At 33.9% G+C, this 17,098-nt stretch overlaps 3 protein-coding genes and 1 pseudogene across 4 annotated transcripts; 1 reads left to right on the top strand and 3 right to left on the bottom strand.

Annotated features, from left to right (window-relative positions):
- Window positions 1-2,676: 2,676 nt before the first annotated feature.
- Window positions 2,677-7,418, top strand: LOC111279000 (PHD finger protein ALFIN-LIKE 3-like). The gene is made up of 5 exons (XM_022865824.2): window positions 2,677-2,934; window positions 4,096-4,128; window positions 5,437-5,665; window positions 6,409-6,544; window positions 6,906-7,418. The coding sequence occupies exons 1-5, from the start codon at window positions 2,835-2,837 to the stop codon at window positions 7,164-7,166; spliced, it is 759 nt and encodes a 252-aa protein (XP_022721559.1). The 5' UTR covers window positions 2,677-2,834; the 3' UTR covers window positions 7,167-7,418.
- Window positions 7,419-7,855: 437 nt separating this feature from the next.
- LOC111279001 (uncharacterized) lies at window positions 7,856-9,678 on the bottom strand. The gene has a single exon (XM_022865825.2). It carries the CDS (start codon window positions 9,026-9,028, stop codon window positions 8,057-8,059), a length of 972 nt encoding a protein of 323 aa, XP_022721560.2. The 5' UTR covers window positions 9,029-9,678; the 3' UTR covers window positions 7,856-8,056.
- Window positions 9,679-10,945: 1,267 nt separating this feature from the next.
- LOC111278438 (uncharacterized) lies at window positions 10,946-13,026 on the bottom strand (annotated as a pseudogene).
- Window positions 13,027-13,402: 376 nt separating this feature from the next.
- On the bottom strand, window positions 13,403-17,059 carry LOC111278999 (protein phosphatase 2C 16-like). 2 transcript variants are annotated; one of them, XM_089764731.1, is made up of 5 exons: window positions 16,927-17,059; window positions 15,249-16,353; window positions 14,555-14,914; window positions 14,358-14,463; window positions 13,403-13,958 (listed from the first exon to the last, which is right to left on the bottom strand). In XM_089764731.1, exons 2-5 carry the CDS (start codon window positions 15,930-15,932, stop codon window positions 13,624-13,626), a joined length of 1,485 nt encoding a protein of 494 aa, XP_089620857.1. In that variant the 5' UTR covers window positions 15,933-16,353; window positions 16,927-17,059; the 3' UTR covers window positions 13,403-13,623. The 2 variants fall into 2 exon arrangements, with proteins under 2 accessions (XP_089620857.1, XP_089620856.1); XM_089764730.1 differs by having other exon boundaries at window positions 15,249-17,059.
- Window positions 17,060-17,098: the final 39 nt, after the last annotated feature.

The raw sequence follows: 17,098 nt of genomic DNA, 5'->3' as shown, positions 1-17,098 counted from the left end.
ATACCACCATTCAAGTTCAGTGTCACTTCAAATGGTATTGTATGAAACTTTCTTTAGAAAGCAGCAAAGTGAAGCCAATTACTGATCCCAAAGGCTTTTTTTTTCTTTCTTTCAAATTGTTTAAAGGCTTTTCTATGTCGAAATCACAAGAGTTGTAGAAAAAGTGGTCATATATCAATCCCATGAGACAAAAAAATCCATGCAAAATACCTAATATAATCCATTCATAGTATTTGATTTTCAATTATGAATTTTAACTTTGGTTATATTAATATATGAAATAACAAATTTTTTTAATAAATTAAATAATTTTCCAAATACCCTTAAAAAGATATGTGTTAAGTGTACAAAGAATTTATAGTTAATTTTATATAATGGTTATTGTTATTTACAAAATATAAATAATGGAATATAAAAAGTTTAAATCCTATCATTTCATTCATAATTTAAATTTCTTTTTAATTTTAAGATACAATACTTAAGTTGGTGTACAAAACTATATAAACTGATTTACATGATTTATACCTATATTATTGGTGTAAATATTTCTTAAACCTATATTAATTTTAAAATTTTTTAAATCAATTAAAACAATCAATCGATTCAATTAAATCAACTGTAAAAACTTAAAAATTGATTAAATGAATTTTATTTGTTCAAAAATATAAAATAACTGATTAATTATATGAAAACAAAAATTAATCAATGTATTATCTTTTTGAATTTAACTATTTTCTATTCTATGAGTTGGAACTAATCCATATGTGATAACTAAGTTCATCACACAAGAAGCACTTTCACCCCACTCATCAGCATGACCTCCAAAACTTTGTCTCTCTCTCTGTTGCCTTAAATTCATATAAGACATATAACAAACAAATTCTATGATCAAGCCAAGCAACACTAAGCCATTTCATAAAATCCCATGTCAAGAGTCTATCAAAGTTAGTCTAATTTTGTTGTATAGATTTCTGGTCTTATTTTTGTTCAAATCATTTGTAGAAAATTTTAGCATAGAAAATGAGTAACATTCTCTATCTCTTAAATATCTATATCTATGATAAAAAAAAGAATTAGGGTGCAATCATGGGGTATATCAAGATAGAGATGAAGTCAATTAAAGATAAAATTTGCAGGTAAGTTACATTCTCAAAATAACAGATTTGCTTAAGTACTAGTGAGAATTAGAGATTTAGATTTTAGGGTTTTGATAAAAAAGAATTAAAAACAGAATCGAAGGGTCAAAAAGTAATTGAGTAAAGGGGTTCGAAAAATTAATAATGTTTTATTTAATTTAAATATTTAATTATTTGAATTTTGATTTTTTATTTAAATATTCAACATAAAAAATAAACGAGAATTAAATCGATTTAATCTTTTAAATTAACAATATCAAATCTATTTAGTTAAAATGAACTATTTAGATAAATTTTAATGGTTTAAATTAGATTTCGTAATTTGTATCATCATATTATATTTCGTATCAGATACAATTTCACACATGAGACAAATAATCTTGACACAAATATATCACGACTATACGAATGATATGAATAATTTAAACACAAATACGACACGTTTATTATATGCATTATACGTAATATAATATGATTAATATTTTCAAAATTAATTTATATTCAACTAACATGATATGACACGATTAACATGATTATATACGAATAATACGATTAGACAAGATTAATTATCAAATAATACCACATGATATGACATGATTAATATGATTAAACATGACTAATCTACTTATTTTAAAAAAATATTATTTAAATTAGTATTTAAATAAAAATTATTTAAAAATTAAAAATTTATTTAAATACCAAAATGATATTATAAATATAATTATTTATTTATTTTTAAATAAATTAATAATAATTTTAATTTTTTTTACGTTACGAATAATATCGTATCTTAAGCGTGTTAAAATAATTTTTAATTTTTTTTATGTTACGAATAATATCGTATCTTAAGCATATGATTACTATTTGATATGAACATAACACGAATAATTTTATATTTTAATTATATCGACACGATTAATACATAAAATATAATTATACTAAATTTATATATAATTTTTTTATTATTTTTATATCGTATCATTACGTTTTGTGTAAAATTATCGAAAATAATTCAAATCAATTAATGATTTTTCTTACTTTAAATAATAAAAAATAAAATAAAATGATATTTTCTCTTTATCCTTTTAAATATAGCTCTTATTAAAAATCTTTTGAATTATGTTTTCTGATATTAAAATGCATATAGAATGATGTTTATAATGCCTTTGATATAATCAAAATCAAACAGAAAGGTTATCCCTCTTATTTTTTTTAAATTATACCAGTCTGAACCAGGATAACCAACGTGGAGGGCCGTTACTGCCAGTAGTTCTAAATTATGGGTCTCGCTTAAGAACACGACAAAAAATATGATGACGTGTTGTTGTTACCTCCACGTCACCACTCGTAAAAAAATAACTGACCACACCAAATTTTTGCTCTTCCTCATTTTGGGTAATCGGACTCAACAGCCTTCTCTTAAATGGAGTTAACCCGACCAACAAACCCAGATTCAAATCCGCTCCAACTCAAACTTAACTACCCATTAAATCCGTCGACCAATCAAAGAATCCCCACGCCATCCTCCCCACCTCGGCGACAACAAAACAGTATTAATAATGTATAATCCTACATATATATAAATAAAAAATATGATGTTTCATTTTGAATAGTAACAAAAAAAAAAGAGTAAATTTCTTTTTTTTTACCGAAAAACCTTTTTTTTTTTTGGGGTTTGCGAACAGAGAAAGAGAGAAAATGGAAGGAGGAGGAGCTCAGTATAATCCTCGCACAGTGGAAGAGGTTTTTAGGGATTTCAAAGGCCGAAGAGCTGGCATGATCAAAGCTCTCACCACAGGTTTCTGCTTGTTTCCTGAGAAAACTCAAAGTAGAAACTGAAAGCTACTGTCATTATTCTTTTTGAAAGCTCCGTGTGAGTTTTTTGAAATTTTTTTCTTTTTTTTAAGCAGATTGGAAAATAATAAGTAAATTTTGTTTTGGGTTTCATTCTTTTTTTTTTTTTTTTTTCAGTTTCATTAAAAATGCGGTTCTATTTGTTTCTCTTTTATTCTTTTAATATTTCCTTTTTTTAGTTGTTTTGTTTTGCTTTGTCTTTGGTTGGCGAGGAATTGTAAAGGGAGAAAATTTCCATTTTTCAGTTGCTTTTTACTTTAAAATTTTTATTTGTTTTTCGTTCTTTAATCTTTATTTGTTTTAAGATTTTTTCCTATTATTGCCTTTCTTGTTTTTTGATATTTGATAAATTTTAGGAATGTAAATATAAAGGAAAAGTAAGCTTATAATTGCATATATGTTTCTGTTTTTGTTTTGAGATTTAAAAAAAAAATCAAATTTATTACAATGCTTTATACTTTGAGTTTGGTTGACCTTAATGTGATACCTGAGAAAGTATGGAATCAAAGAAATTGATTAGTGCAAATGTAACTCAAATTTATTAAAATTTTATCAAAATTTAGTATGCATTTCATTGGGTATTATTTTTATGTTTATCTCTTGCATTTTGCTCCAATTAACTTAGTGATTACTGAGAAAATGTAGAGGTGGAAAAAATGTGAAATGCAATGTCAGTTTAAATTTTATATTTAGTACACATTTCACATTCATTATCAAAATAATAATAATAAAACAAAAGTACGCATTTGATTATATATTAAGTTGGTATTTTATGCTGCGTGTTGTCATTTTAATCAGCTTTCATGTGGTTGCTGAAAGTTTTAGCAGAATAGAATGAAAGTTTGAAATCAGTTTTTCTTGTTTTGTTTGTGTTAATAAACATTCATAGAATTCTAACCTTCTTTTTGGGGTAATTAAACTGATAGATTTGTCTTCTATAGCTAATATGAAGCGAAAAGCATTTGAAGTTATGTTTGATTATAGATAACTGTTTTTGAGAGTTATTTGTTGAAGCAAAAAACATTTGAAGTTATGTTTGTTTATAGATAACGGTTTTTGAGAGTTATTTGTTTGCTTAACGGATTTTGGTTCTCTTATGTTGTAGACGTTGAAGAATTTTATCAGCAGTGTGATCCTGGTAAGGCTTGCTTCTTTTGTTCGTTTCATTGTTTTATATACAAATGCTTTGACAATAATTTATTAGGTAGTTATAGATTAATTTGTTTTACTTTCTGTCTGTAATGTATATAGAGTTGGTCTCACTTTTTTTGTAATGTCTAATTTTCGTACGTTGTTGTGAGTGTTGGAGAGCTGTAAGTCCCTTTTAAAGGAAAAACAAAGGAAACATGGTGTTTCTTATTCTCAAGCTGTCAACTCCACATTGATGCCTTTAATTGTTTTTGATGGTTTTCTCAATGTGGTTCTATGATTCATAGGACCTGTAGATAATGGTCTTTAAAGCTTTTGTAGTTATTACCTTTGTTTTAAGATACATGGAGTGCATAGTGTTGCAATGATATACTTGCTTATGAGCGCCAGACTCTAGGGCATTTGACCACAGTGTTTATTCTGCTTTATTGAATTACATCTTGAGTCTCCTCTCTACACTTCCTGTTTGGTTGCTTTGTTTACTTATCAAAATATTAAATGTGACCAACTCTGTTAGTATAATTTATTTGTTCTTTATCAATTATCATGACTGATTTACAAAGATGCATAATATTTGAAGGCATGATTTGGTGATTGTTTAATTTTACTTGACATGTATGCTTTTTTTGCCTTTTATGGTTGTATTAGTGCAATAAATATGATTACTGTGTAAAGGAATTCTCTCAATTAATGTACTTTAGTAGTCCTTTACCTTTTTATGCCATTTGTATTTATATTTGCCCAACTGTGTTTGGATCTTCTCCTTAATATTCAAGGCAGATTCTTGGACTCATCTCTTGTGTGTGTGTGCACGTGTGTATGTGTATGTGTAGGAAATAATCTTTCCTAATAATCTCCAAAATTTTCACTTTGTTATGCCTTTGCTATTGGAGCAATGTTTGCGCCCATACTTGCATGTGCATTTATTATTTATTATGATATTATGACTTGCAGCTTTTGTTCTTTTATTTCTTTGTGTTTTTATGGAAAGAGTTATTATTATAATTTTAAGTGGGATAGGAAAGCTAGTTGTGCTTGAGTGTGCAGTCAATCGTAGATTGTACTGGACATAGATATAGGTTCTTAATGAATCAAAAGGAGTATTATTTTTGGGGTGACTTCTTGACTATAAATCAACCTCTTAGTTTGGAGGCCTTTGCTCACATTATTGTTTTATCGATTTGTTTATGCTTGATAGCTAGGTTTGTAATCTTCTTTATTACCTAGTTGCTTGTGTTTGCGTGATTGTTGATTCTCATCCTTCTAGCCTTTATGAGCTATGTTCTTTAATTTCCAGAGAAGGAGAATCTATGCTTGTATGGTTTCCCAAGTGAACAATGGGAAGTTAATTTACCTGCCGAGGAAGTCCCTCCAGAACTACCAGAACCTGCCTTGGGTATTAACTTTGCAAGGGATGGCATGCAAGAAAAGGACTGGTTATCTTTAGTTGCTGTCCATAGTGATGCGTGGCTGCTTTCAGTTGCCTTCTATTTTGGTGCAAGATTTGGATTTGATAAAGCTGACAGGTGTGTCAACTGATGCAAAACTTCAGCCTTCAGCCTGTTCTTAGTTGAAGCAAAAGCATGTTATAGATGGCCTTTTTTTTTTTTTGGGTCTTTGGAACAAGATGATTGGCCAATAGTTAGGTTTATCCTCCATTTTTGGTTTTACCTTTTTCTTTCCTCTCCTCACTCTTTGACTACAGAATTGAATTTGGTCTTCTGAATAAGTAGAGATTTATGTGCTTGACTTGCAATGTTTCACTCGTAAGGTGCAAAGCCTTTAGTGCTAAGACCTGGAAAAACGAATAATAATTTGTTTATTTGTAGCCTTTCTGATTTGCTTCATTTTGCAATATTTTATGTATTACCTGCATGCTTTTGGGCTATTAGGCTATTAAGCCTGCTTACAAAGTTCATGCCAATGGCCTTCTGGTCTAATGGCACCTCCCTCCCTTGTAATGTAACTTTGTTTTTGCAAGCCTGGCCAGTAGGCTTAGGACAGGGTTGCCTACTATTGAGTAGCCCATCCTTTGGACCTAAAGGGGTAAAATGAAAAAGGGTTTAGGTGGATTTGGTTGAATCATGTCAGTCCACCAAAGGCACGTCTGATTGTAGTTACTCAAAGGATCAGATTAATTGCAGGATGAAATTTAAATGAAGTTTGATAAACTCAGCTAGGAAATTAGTTTCCCCAATATTTATGATATTCTGTTTATGCATCTGTTTATCAAATGTGGTGCTGGTATAATGTCATTCCTTTGATACAGGAAAAGCCTTTTCAGCATGATTAATGATCTTCCAACAATATTTGAAGTTGTAACTGGTGCTGCCAAGAAACAAACAAAGGAGAAGTCATCAGTGTCAAATCATAGTAGCAACAAATCAAAGTCCAACTCGAAAGCGGTAAAAGGGATTTCCTGTGCATAAATCTTATTGTTTGGTATAGATAATTGTAATGAATATATAGGTGGCAACTATCCATCATTGTGTTTAGTGACGAGCCACTGTATTGTCATTTATTATATTGTAGTCAAAATAGTATTACCATTTGAAGAACTTTCAGTACAATACATAGACAGCAAGTTCTGTCTGTGTGGTTCTGAAATCTGAAGTAGTCGTTATGATGTTTCCTGCTGTATTGTTACTCAAGATTGGAATTGTTTCATTTCAAAAATTAGCAACTAATTGAAGTTTACTTTTATGGCTTAAGCAATATGGAAAAGTCTTTATAATTTATTTGTTTTGCTGTTGGTCTTGTGATCAGCGGGAATCTCAGGCAAAGTTTTCAAAAGCATCGCAGCCAAAGGATGAAGAGGAAGGCTTGGATGAGGAAGATGAAAAGGAGCATGGAGAGACCTTGTGTGGGGCTTGTGGTGAGAACTATGCTTCGGATGAGTTCTGGATTTGTTGTGATGTCTGCGAGAAGTGGTTCCATGGGAAGTGTGTGAAGATCACTCCAGCTAGAGCTGAGCACATTAAGCAATATAAGTGCCCATCATGCAGCAACAAGAGAGCTCGCCCCTGATATCATGAAAATGCTCTCTCTCTCTCTCTCTCCTATTTGTACTTTGATCTTGGCGTAGTCTGCTAACTGTCCTGTTAATCAGTTTCTGTGTCTTTCATGTAGACTAGTGCAGCATGTGAATGGTCACTGTGGTCTAGGAGGAAATCTCAATTTTCAATATTATTTATTTGCAGTTTAGTTTATGATAATTCCCTTGTGAAACATTTGGAAATCCTTTTATTTTGAATGGGAATTATGTTACGTTTAAGGTTTCATCTTTCCCAGCTGACTAATCTGTTTGATCATGGGGGTCTCATTTTCATACATTGACCGGAATCATGACATTAAGGATAATGTTGCGTTAAGGATAAGGAAAATATATCCCTTTGTCACCGTCAAGCTACAGTATAGGGCTCATCAAGTTTTGGTCAAAGTATTAACACATTGTTGTAATGCTTGATTCAAGATCTCAAGAACGGTTCAGATTCAATCAGACTGAAAAACATAAAATCATTCTTTTGGAAGATTTCAATCAAATCCATCAAAAACCCTAGATTCCTCAGGGTCATCAATTGCCCCATTCCTATCCCTAACAAGATACCCACTCCGACTTTCTATCAAAGGAATCTTGGGATGTATTATAAATTGATGACAAACCCACAAATTTTAAAATCCTTTAATAAATTAGATGTTAATCCAAGATTTAAGTATGGTGATAACAAAGAAAGAGATTTATATTCATATTGAAATAGACCTGCAGCCAAATTACATTCACCAACCAGAAAGCCAAAAAAATAAATAAATAAATAAAAGACATCAAAAGCATGATTTAGAAGAAGATCAAAGAACCCAGAAGAGAAACGTCTGTTTTCCCCACTGTTTCTTTCTCAGTTTTCCCCTATTTTTCTTTATTACATCAAGCTCTCTTGATTCTTGGCTGAGACCCGTTTCAGGAACTCATAAGTAGTGATCATTGTTGTTGCAGACATAGACATAGACGCGCAGCGTGGCCCCAAACCTCTATAACAAGCCAACCACCCACCTTCTTTAACCAAATTCCTAACAGTTTGCCCAATTGTTGGTCCACGCCTCCCATTATCTTCCCCATCCAAAACCTGCAGTCTCGTCTTAATTGTATCAAGTGGCATTGTAATCAAAGCTGATACCCCCCCAGCCATGGCTGCGCTGATTCCCTGAACTGCCATTACCGTCTTTGAATCAGGCCTAATTGTATTGCTATTACTACTCACATCATCATTACTCTCATCATCTTTTTTCCAATGGTAACATCCAATACCTCCCCATACAAGCCTCTGAGCAACTGAATAAGATGCCCACCACACTGCATTAGATGGAGCATAGGTTAAAATCGATATTCCAAAACCTCTATACAATCCCCTTGGACCATCCGTGTTAATTATTTTCCTAAACGCATCGATCCCATTTACGTATTTACAAGGTGAACTACAACTTGGGTGGCTTCCTTGAACCATTAACCTCTGGCTAACCACATCGATTGGGGTCCAAGCAAGCTGTGCAGCCATTGCAGCACTCAATCCAGCAACAGCATTAGCTATTGCTCCAGCCGTTGGTTCAGGAACACCAAACTTAACCGTGGCACTCCCTACATTACTTTTGGTAACCTCAAGAGCTGCCATGTAAAAAGCTCGAGCCGGGATTGTTCCCATTAGAGAGGTACCGAATCCTCGGTATAAAGCCCTGAAACCTTCGTGTTTAACAATCGAAAAGGCGGTTCGGACACCGGAAAGTTGGGCTTGAGCAACTTGTTGCCTTGTTTTAACCAAAACTACAGGGTAAAGAATAGCTGAAACACCTGAAAACAGAGCAGCACCTAACAAGAAAAACTTTGATTTATCAAGCATTTCCCAATCTATATCGGCCGGGACAAGAATCTCTTGCGCCGATTCTTCCTCGGCCGGGCTTATATTTATCTTGGCCACTTTTAAAGATCGAACTCCAAAACTACAAAAAAAAAAAAAAAGCTAATATCTTTCTTTATATATCACAAAAAAATCAACAATTTTACATTGACACTGTACAAGTCCACCAAAAACCCAACACCACCGTCTCAGTCAATAATCACCGTCCGGATGAGATTAAAAGCAAAATACAAGCAGAAGAGGTTTTTTTCCTCTTGCGAAACCAGGTTTTGGATCGAACGTGAATCACAGCAAATGGATGTATCGTTTCTTTGGGTACACAAAATCGATGGATCAGAACTTCAGCTTACCGGAGACTCAACCATCGTCGTCCCTGTTGACGGAACTTTCACCTGGTAAGTTCGGATCTCGCAAGACTAATATAGAAGAAAACGAAAATACTCACAAATGGAAAAAGCAAGAGAAACGGAAAAAAAGGAAAAGTGACGTTTTTAGACAGATTCTCCAAATTGCAAGAGAGAAGGAGATAAGAGACAGAGGTGGGTGACCGAAGCTTAGAGAATAGAGGTTAAAAAAAAACAAAGGAGGAAAGAGAAGGAGACATAAAGTGAAGGAAATGGAATGGACATGTGTCGATTGTGGATTAAGTTTTTTTTTTTTTTATGTTTTGGTTAACCAAAAGGTTTTGATTGTCTGCAGTTGTTTTAGTAATAAGAATCAGATTTGGATCATTTTGATGGCTGCTAACGTTGGGATTTGGATGGGGTTGAGTAAGAGGGATTTGGATATTTGTACAGATAGGCAGTAATGTAGAGAATTAAAGCCGGGTTGTCTCCAGAAAAGGGTGTAAGATGACGTGTACTCCATATCCAATGGAGATGAGATAGTGTTGGGTGTATACAAGTACATGCTTAGCAAAACTTTTTGCTTCATATCAAGCTGAATTTGCAATTTGAATATCATGAATCAACACCGTACGGTAAAGAAGAGTACATAAAGTATCGGATTGGGATTTTCATATAATTATTTTTAAAAAATAATATTTAATAAATTTAAAATTTTAAAAAATAATATTTAATAAATTTGAAGGTTTAACTAGAATTGTTTTAAAGCAGGAAATAATCATTCTTCCAGTTGAAAACAAGCTATAATTCAAATTTTTTTTGAATTTCGATGTTCAAAGTCATATATCAATAATTTTATAGTGCTTGTTCCTACTTCTTAAATTTCTCCTAACATGTATATTACATGGTTTCATTCTTGAAAGTTGCAATATTGATTGTGTTATGTACAAGAATGAAGGGGGCTACACCACGGACAGCGGAACCTTCAATGATACTGAGGTCCTTGTATCCTCTTGTTTCTTTATTTTTCCTTTTTCTTTTTGAGCCCCTGTTACAGGTTTAGAACTACATAACGGAAACTTAAATCATATTCTACATATATCCTTGTCCGCTATACGAGGAACCATGTTAAAATTCGCACTCATCTTGCCTCTATAAATATATATATATATATATATTATTTTTTATTTATATTTTTTTAATATAAAATTAAGACGTTATAATTTTTTACATTTAAAAATTGATGTGTTTATCAAGTCGAATTCAATTATAAAATTAAAATCATATCAGATTATTATGTAACACTTAATGACCTTTACGATCGTATCGATTGGTGACCGTTCTAATATTATTTGTGAAGATTTATACTTAATTTGTAAAATATTATCTATTTAATCCGAAAATCTCACATTTTATTTTATAAAAAACACTTCACAAATTTTGAATTTAAGCTTCTATATGTATTATTTTTTATCTACACATTCTTTGATTGAGGTATTACGAAAAACCTTAAGCAGGGGTAAACATACAGAATGCAGAGGCAAGAACAAGAAGGTTGAGAATACTTTTTTCTATCTCGCGCCAATTAATACAAAATATCTTCTAAAACACAGTACTGCAACGGGGAACATAGGAAAAATTGTAATTTTGATAATCATTTCTACTAGACTGCATTAAAATGCTTTTCAACTCAAAGTAAAAGAGAACCGACAAACTATTAAGGACCTTGTATGCTGCTAAAAGCAACCGAAGAATCAAACAAAACATCAACCCCTCTATTAGCACTTGCAGCTCCAGCTCTCTCCCTTGGATCTTTGTAATAGTAGTTTCCAAAATAGAGAATGGTAGCATAATACCACATTAATGGGAAAAAAAAGATCCTAGGAGAAGACTGCATAAAAGCGGATATGCTCATTGAGTCCAGAAAACAAGAAGATGAGTTGAAAGAGGATGACAGAGGACATGAGAACTCACGAAAGCCATCCTATTCCACAGCCAAAGCAAGGGAGAGGTTTATCATATATTCCCAGCTGTGCGTCTTAAATGCTTACCAAATCAATTTCACCATGAAAATGAACGTTATTACACATAAACTTAACGAAAGATGCTAAACTCAACAAACATTGGCCTAATGGAAATGTCAGTATGAAACAAGGCAGATGTTCATGGCTTAAACTTCAAGTTAGAGTAAAACACGGCTATAACTGAAATTATTTTGAACCAGGACACAGATCTCATATTTCAAGTTTTAATGAAAGCCCCAAAATTGGTTAACCATTAGTGCTCCTACTCTGTAAATTGACAAGCATATCACAAAATACTGTAGAGATAAAATTCCACAAAGCTTGACGAACATGACGGTTTCATAGCTAATAAGCAATTTTTGGGCTAAGCACCGAACTATTATATGCAGAAAAAATGAGAGAGGGTGTAGAAGGAATAAGTTTAGTACTCTGATCCATGTATTCAGGAAATCTAACAGAAGGTTGGTGTCCTCAGCTCCTCTCTCCGCCTTTGAAGGTCATGCTCTGGGGAGAACAAGTGAAGAGTGTACCATATTAGCAACTATAATAGCCATTAGAAAGGCTCCATAAAAAAAGAAACTGCTAATATCTCAATATCAAGTACTGATTTTCATATATGACCTGTGAAACTGTTAATACCTGGTTCTACAATCTATTCCATCAAAAAAGAGAATATTATAAAACCAAATTTCAAGCAAAAGTCAAACAACCCATTAAAATTTGATTTAATTCTGCATAAAGAAGACCCTTCTAATTGAAAGAAGACTTATTAAAGAATTGAGTTAATTATTCATAAAGAATGTTCAATCAACTAAACTCTCATAGCTTAAAAGCCAAAAAATATGAATCTAGCGCTTAGGTCTGTTGGTTCATGTCACCGAGGTGGAATCCAACAACAGGTATGATGTTCAAACTAACACCTGCGACCCCTTCTTCTATCCCAAGCCCAACTGCAGCCTCCTTTGTTAAAAAACAAAGAAACGACAGAGGCGACAATTTTGGTAAAATTAATTTTATTTTATCAACAATAACCAAAGGAAAGAATCCATGATATTCCCTCAAAATAACACCTGAAGAATTCCTATGATTAATAGCAAAGGGAGAAGAGAGGTAGCCAATGATCCCACCAAAAGTCAAACCTTGATTTCCATAAGAACTAATTTCCAAAACCCCAAAAAACCCATCACGATACAGGGCAGAAAAATCAGTTTACAATATCAAATTTACAAATTTAGCAATAAAAATCTAAAATTCAGAGCAATTTGACTATGAAACAGTAAAATGTTGCAAGAAAGAAAGAGACGAGTGAGACATGCCTGTCAAAGTAAGAGAGTGAAGGAGAAGAGGTGGGACTTTACAGAAGAGAAAAAGCAAAGGAAAGAAAATTTGGGTTGAGAAGTGATTTTCTTTGCTTTTTCTTTTCAGTGGGTTTTTATTGATGTAGTAGTCGTTACGTCGTTGATCGTACTGTTTTCTCCGTTACTATGTGATGTTAAAGAAATGCGGCAGTTACTTTTGCCAGGGAACAAATTGCTACATCCAATCTCATACACTTTTCAAAATTGACCGCGACCAAGCCGTGAAGGTCCACTGCACAGTTGGACGCCTCCATCTCCAACCTGCTTGTGGTTGACCTCGGCTCAACTTTTAAAACTGATGGGTATGCAGTAGGCTTTTCAACTGCTTTAGAGTTGGGTTTGCCCGATCATAAACACTACAGTGGGTAGGCTTTTCAACAGTTATTGATGACTTTTTTTTTTCCTGATTTTAGAATTCAAATAGACCAGTGAAGTGTTCAAGTCGGAGATAATAAATGTTCATAGTTGCTAGAAACTATCCAAGCCGACTACAAACAGTAATTATAAACCTGAGAAAGCAAGGTTGAAATTTGAGGGGAAGAGATTTGTCCTATGCAATCAATCTGGTTGTAAATCCTATCCCCATGTATACTGGCAAAAGCTGGAATTTACAAATGCTCATGTAAAATATAAGCATAAAAAAGTTTGGCAGCATCCATACCAGAAAACATAGGCAATATGGTACTGAAATACACTTGCTATAGTGCATACTAATTTCTAATGGATCGGAGCTACATATTCATTAGATGTTCTCTCTAATATGTTAGATATATATGTCAGGATTTAAACCCTGTTAAAAAGTTTAATAAGCTGTTGATAACTTTGATTTTAGATGATGGGATGGGAATCAATTAAGATTTGCTCTTGAGCTTCCTTTGAGCTTTCAAGTCTACAACAATTATAGAGATGTTGTCATTGCTCCCTTTTTGGATGGCGAGCATTGAAAGGTATTGAGCTGCTGCTTGCGCAGCAGGGTCAACTCCTTTGCCTCTTTCCACCAGGGAAGGAACCCTGTTCTTTTTGTGCCAGAGCAGGATTCTCCGTCGAGCCACCTCACAAGCTTCCTCATTTGATATGACATCCCACAACCCATCACTGGCCAAAATCAGACATTCATCTTCTCTAGCTCGAGGAATAAACATAACTTCCGGTTCTGGGATAATCCATGGTTTCAAATATCTATCACCTGTAAGAAATACAAAGAAAAAAGTAAGTGCTAGTCTAAATGTTACTTAATTCCCATCACTAAATTCTTCATCAAACATGTCCAAAAATATCAAGCTTGGCATCTTGAAAGTAAATGCTGACGTCATTCACTATATTATGCCAGTGATTTACAGTATTTGTGGCAGCATTAGCTTTTTTTCTGCCAGGAGGGGGGGGGGGGATTTTAAGGTCAAATAGAATAGAATAATAAGGTTACTTCATTGCGCAAATATATATCTGGAACATGTGGCTGGGATTCTAGTTATAGATCACCAGAGTTTAGACATCCACAAGACGATTTGAGGTTTCAAGTTGTCTGAACAATATTTATCAGGATTCACCATTTTAGAATGCTCATTTCAAGCAGAAATAAACATACCAATGGACCTTGACATTGCAAGAACGCCAAATACACGATGTCCATTCCACTGAATAACCTTGCCTCCGGATGCCTCAATCCTTGCATGCTCATCATCTCTGTTTGGCTGCAAAGCAACAAAGCAAACATGTTGGTTTCCACACACAGACAGCTTCCTTTTAAATCGTACAAAAACCGGAGACATTAAAATGCCTTACTTTGTGATCAATTGACAATGCCATGGCTTCTTTGCCACGGCACAAGACTGCTCTTGAATCACCACAGTTTGCAACAACAATATGTGATGAACAAACCAAGGCCACCACAGCTGTTGACCCAACGGTTTCAGGTGCAACAGGTTCAAAACTAGCATCAGAAGCATCTTCATTGCCTCCAATCATGCCTCTGCTAACTTTTCCTCCAATCTCATCATCAACCTTTAAAAAGCAACTGGTAAATGTCTTCCCCCATTCCACCTGTCTACTCTCCATACTAGTGCCATCACATAAATTGTCTTTAATGCTCCCAATCTCTTCTGCCAAAGCCACATGGATATGGTCACGACAATAATTTGCCACCTGCATGAGATTCCAACAAGCCATGCTAAAATGTTAATCACTTTGGATTCAATTCACAAAAAATTTTAAATGATCAAAATATGCTGAACAAGCAAGAAAAAGATAAAAAAATCACTTGTATCAGAAGAACAAATATGTTGCGGCATGCAGTCATCCAAATTTGCTCACAGTTGCAGAGGATTATCCAGTAACTATAAGCTAATACATCAGGAAGTATCTTCAATTATTGCCGTAAAAAGCATAAAAACTGCAACTACTGTATAATTCAGGAGCCTTCAAATTTTCTTAAAGTAGAGTTAAAATGTAAAGCAGGCTTTTAGGAAGAATGTTGTACCTGTGAGCCACCATGGCCATCATAAACACCAAAAAAATGCCCAGTAAGGTCAGTCAGACTTTGACTGATTCCATTACTAACATGATTACCAATAAGCATTTTGATAGGAATCTTTATAAGCCGAGGCACAGCAGCAACAGCATCTTCCATTTCTGTTCTTTTTCCAATAATAGACATAGAACCCCAAAGGGGTATACAATCGAACTCAAAAACACTCCGGCTACCTCTATTAAGATTCTTTTCACTAGGCAGCTGAATGACCACTTCGGAGGCCTTTAAATCAAATCCATCAGAAGTCTTTGCATCTGGACTTACTGTGGCGAGAACAACTTCAGCTGCAGGCACCTGCTCAATGCTTGACTCTCCCAAAATAATAGCCTTGGCAAGAATTCTACCACCTTCAATTTCTGCTTTTTGCAAGCTTATATCAGAACCTGCATTCAAAACCAGCAATCCCTCATTGATAATTCCATTAGTGTCCACTGACAAAATTTCATCTTCCTCCCTTTCCTGAGTCATGGATTCACTAGAAGGAGTTGATCTGCTTCCATCCTCGGCTAACATCTTCAACATATCAGTGCCTTCCCTACCACCCTCTTTCGATGCTAACATTGTCACCATGTTATGTCCTTTCTCACCGTCTTCAAAATTTTCATTGCTATTAGAAATAGATTCCTGAGACATGACCTTTGCAGCATCAGATGTGTTTGTAGCATCAGTTACGAGCTTGATCCGTGTGATTTCCACATGGGTTGCACTTCCAGAGTTCTCACACAGAGTTACCTATACTAAGCTTAATTGCAACTGCTGGATACATCTCTTCCATCAATTCCCCCCTCCATGCCACAAATAGTTACCACTCAAATCTCTTAAAAATTGACACATTTCACCATTATTCATTTTAATTATCTCCTTCCAGCAACAAACTTGGGATCAAGCCAGCAGGTTCTATCAACACTTTCTCCATTGTAATGACTCTCAATGACCCCCCAGTCATTTCATATCAAATATATAGAGTAAAGAAATAGTAGTACACCGTCAAGATTAATACTTTAAGAGGGGCACGAGTTAAACGCAAGCGAAATGAAGATAGAACTAATCAGATCTGGTGAAGAAACACAACGGATCAACCCTTACAATTAATGAAATTCAAACCATCGTCACAAATAAACTGACTTTTTCAAAGAGTCCACATCTTATCAAATTCTTCACCTTTTGAGAAAGAACTAATCAAGGCAATTAAATCCTATCCACACCATAAAAAGCACAAATGGAAACGCCGAATTCAAGGCTTTATCAACAATAAACCCAAGGAAGAGAAAGTACAAGGTGTCATGAGAAATAACCTAGTATAAAGCACAGACAAACCTGATACACACAGGGAAACTCTGAAAAGGTAATTTTTTTGCCACATACAAGTTGGGTTTCCTGGATCTAAGGCAACCCATCTCAGCCTTTTCTTAAACAAGGGTCTCTTTCACTTTCCTTCTCCTTATTCCAACAAACACACCAACCCCAGATAACAACAACAGCAACCATAAAAAGCTACTAGAATTATGAATCTCTAAAAAAGAATATTAAAAACCACCTGGAAATATGCTAAAAAGTTGATCTTGAGCCCCTTAAACAATGGAAAAACAGAAAATTTAATTCAAGAAATGATTAAAAATATGCTTACCAGTAGTAAATGAAGAGACTTTGGAGCCTAAAAAAAAGGTAAAAAATGGTGAAAGAAAAAAGCCTCTTTTTTTTCCTAGAACTTTTGTTTGTATTTCTGGGCTTGGGGTGGCTTAGGAGAGAGAGAGGGAGACAGAGAAGGAAAAGAAAGAGAGAGTACATGCATGTGGGAA

Source organism: Durio zibethinus, chromosome 8, assembly GCF_047325235.1.
Source record: "Durio zibethinus cultivar Kanyao isolate XHJ-2024 chromosome 8, ASM4732523v1, whole genome shotgun sequence".
Classification (NCBI taxonomy): domain Eukaryota; kingdom Viridiplantae; phylum Streptophyta; class Magnoliopsida; order Malvales; family Malvaceae; genus Durio; species Durio zibethinus.
The sequence above is the reverse complement of the archived record's forward strand: the minus strand, read 5'-3'. Positions and strand labels throughout refer to the sequence as shown.

What these genes read in the sequence shown, in the direction of transcription:
- LOC111278999 (XM_089764730.1), bottom strand. Translation starts at nt 15,932, where the DNA reads ATGTCTCAGGAATCTATTTCTAATAGCAATGAAAATTTTGAAGACGGT. An exon ending in ATGGCCATGGTGGCTCACAG is followed by an intron (nt 14,915 to 15,248) that starts GTACAACATTCT and finishes AATCTCATGCAG; the next exon opens with GTGGCAAATTATTGTCGTGA. An exon ending in CATTGTCAATTGATCACAAA is followed by an intron (nt 14,464 to 14,554) that starts GTAAGGCATTTT and finishes GTTGCTTTGCAG; the next exon opens with CCAAACAGAGATGATGAGCA.
- LOC111279001 (XM_022865825.2), bottom strand. Translation starts at nt 9,028, where the DNA reads ATGCTTGATAAATCAAAGTTTTTCTTGTTAGGTGCTGCTCTGTTTTCA.
- LOC111279000 (XM_022865824.2), top strand. Translation starts at nt 2,835, where the DNA reads ATGGAAGGAGGAGGAGCTCAGTATAATCCTCGCACAGTGGAAGAGGTT. An exon ending in TTATCAGCAGTGTGATCCTG is followed by an intron (nt 4,129 to 5,436) that starts GTAAGGCTTGCT and finishes TTTAATTTCCAG; the next exon opens with AGAAGGAGAATCTATGCTTG. An exon ending in GGATTTGATAAAGCTGACAG is followed by an intron (nt 5,666 to 6,408) that starts GTGTGTCAACTG and finishes CCTTTGATACAG; the next exon opens with GAAAAGCCTTTTCAGCATGA.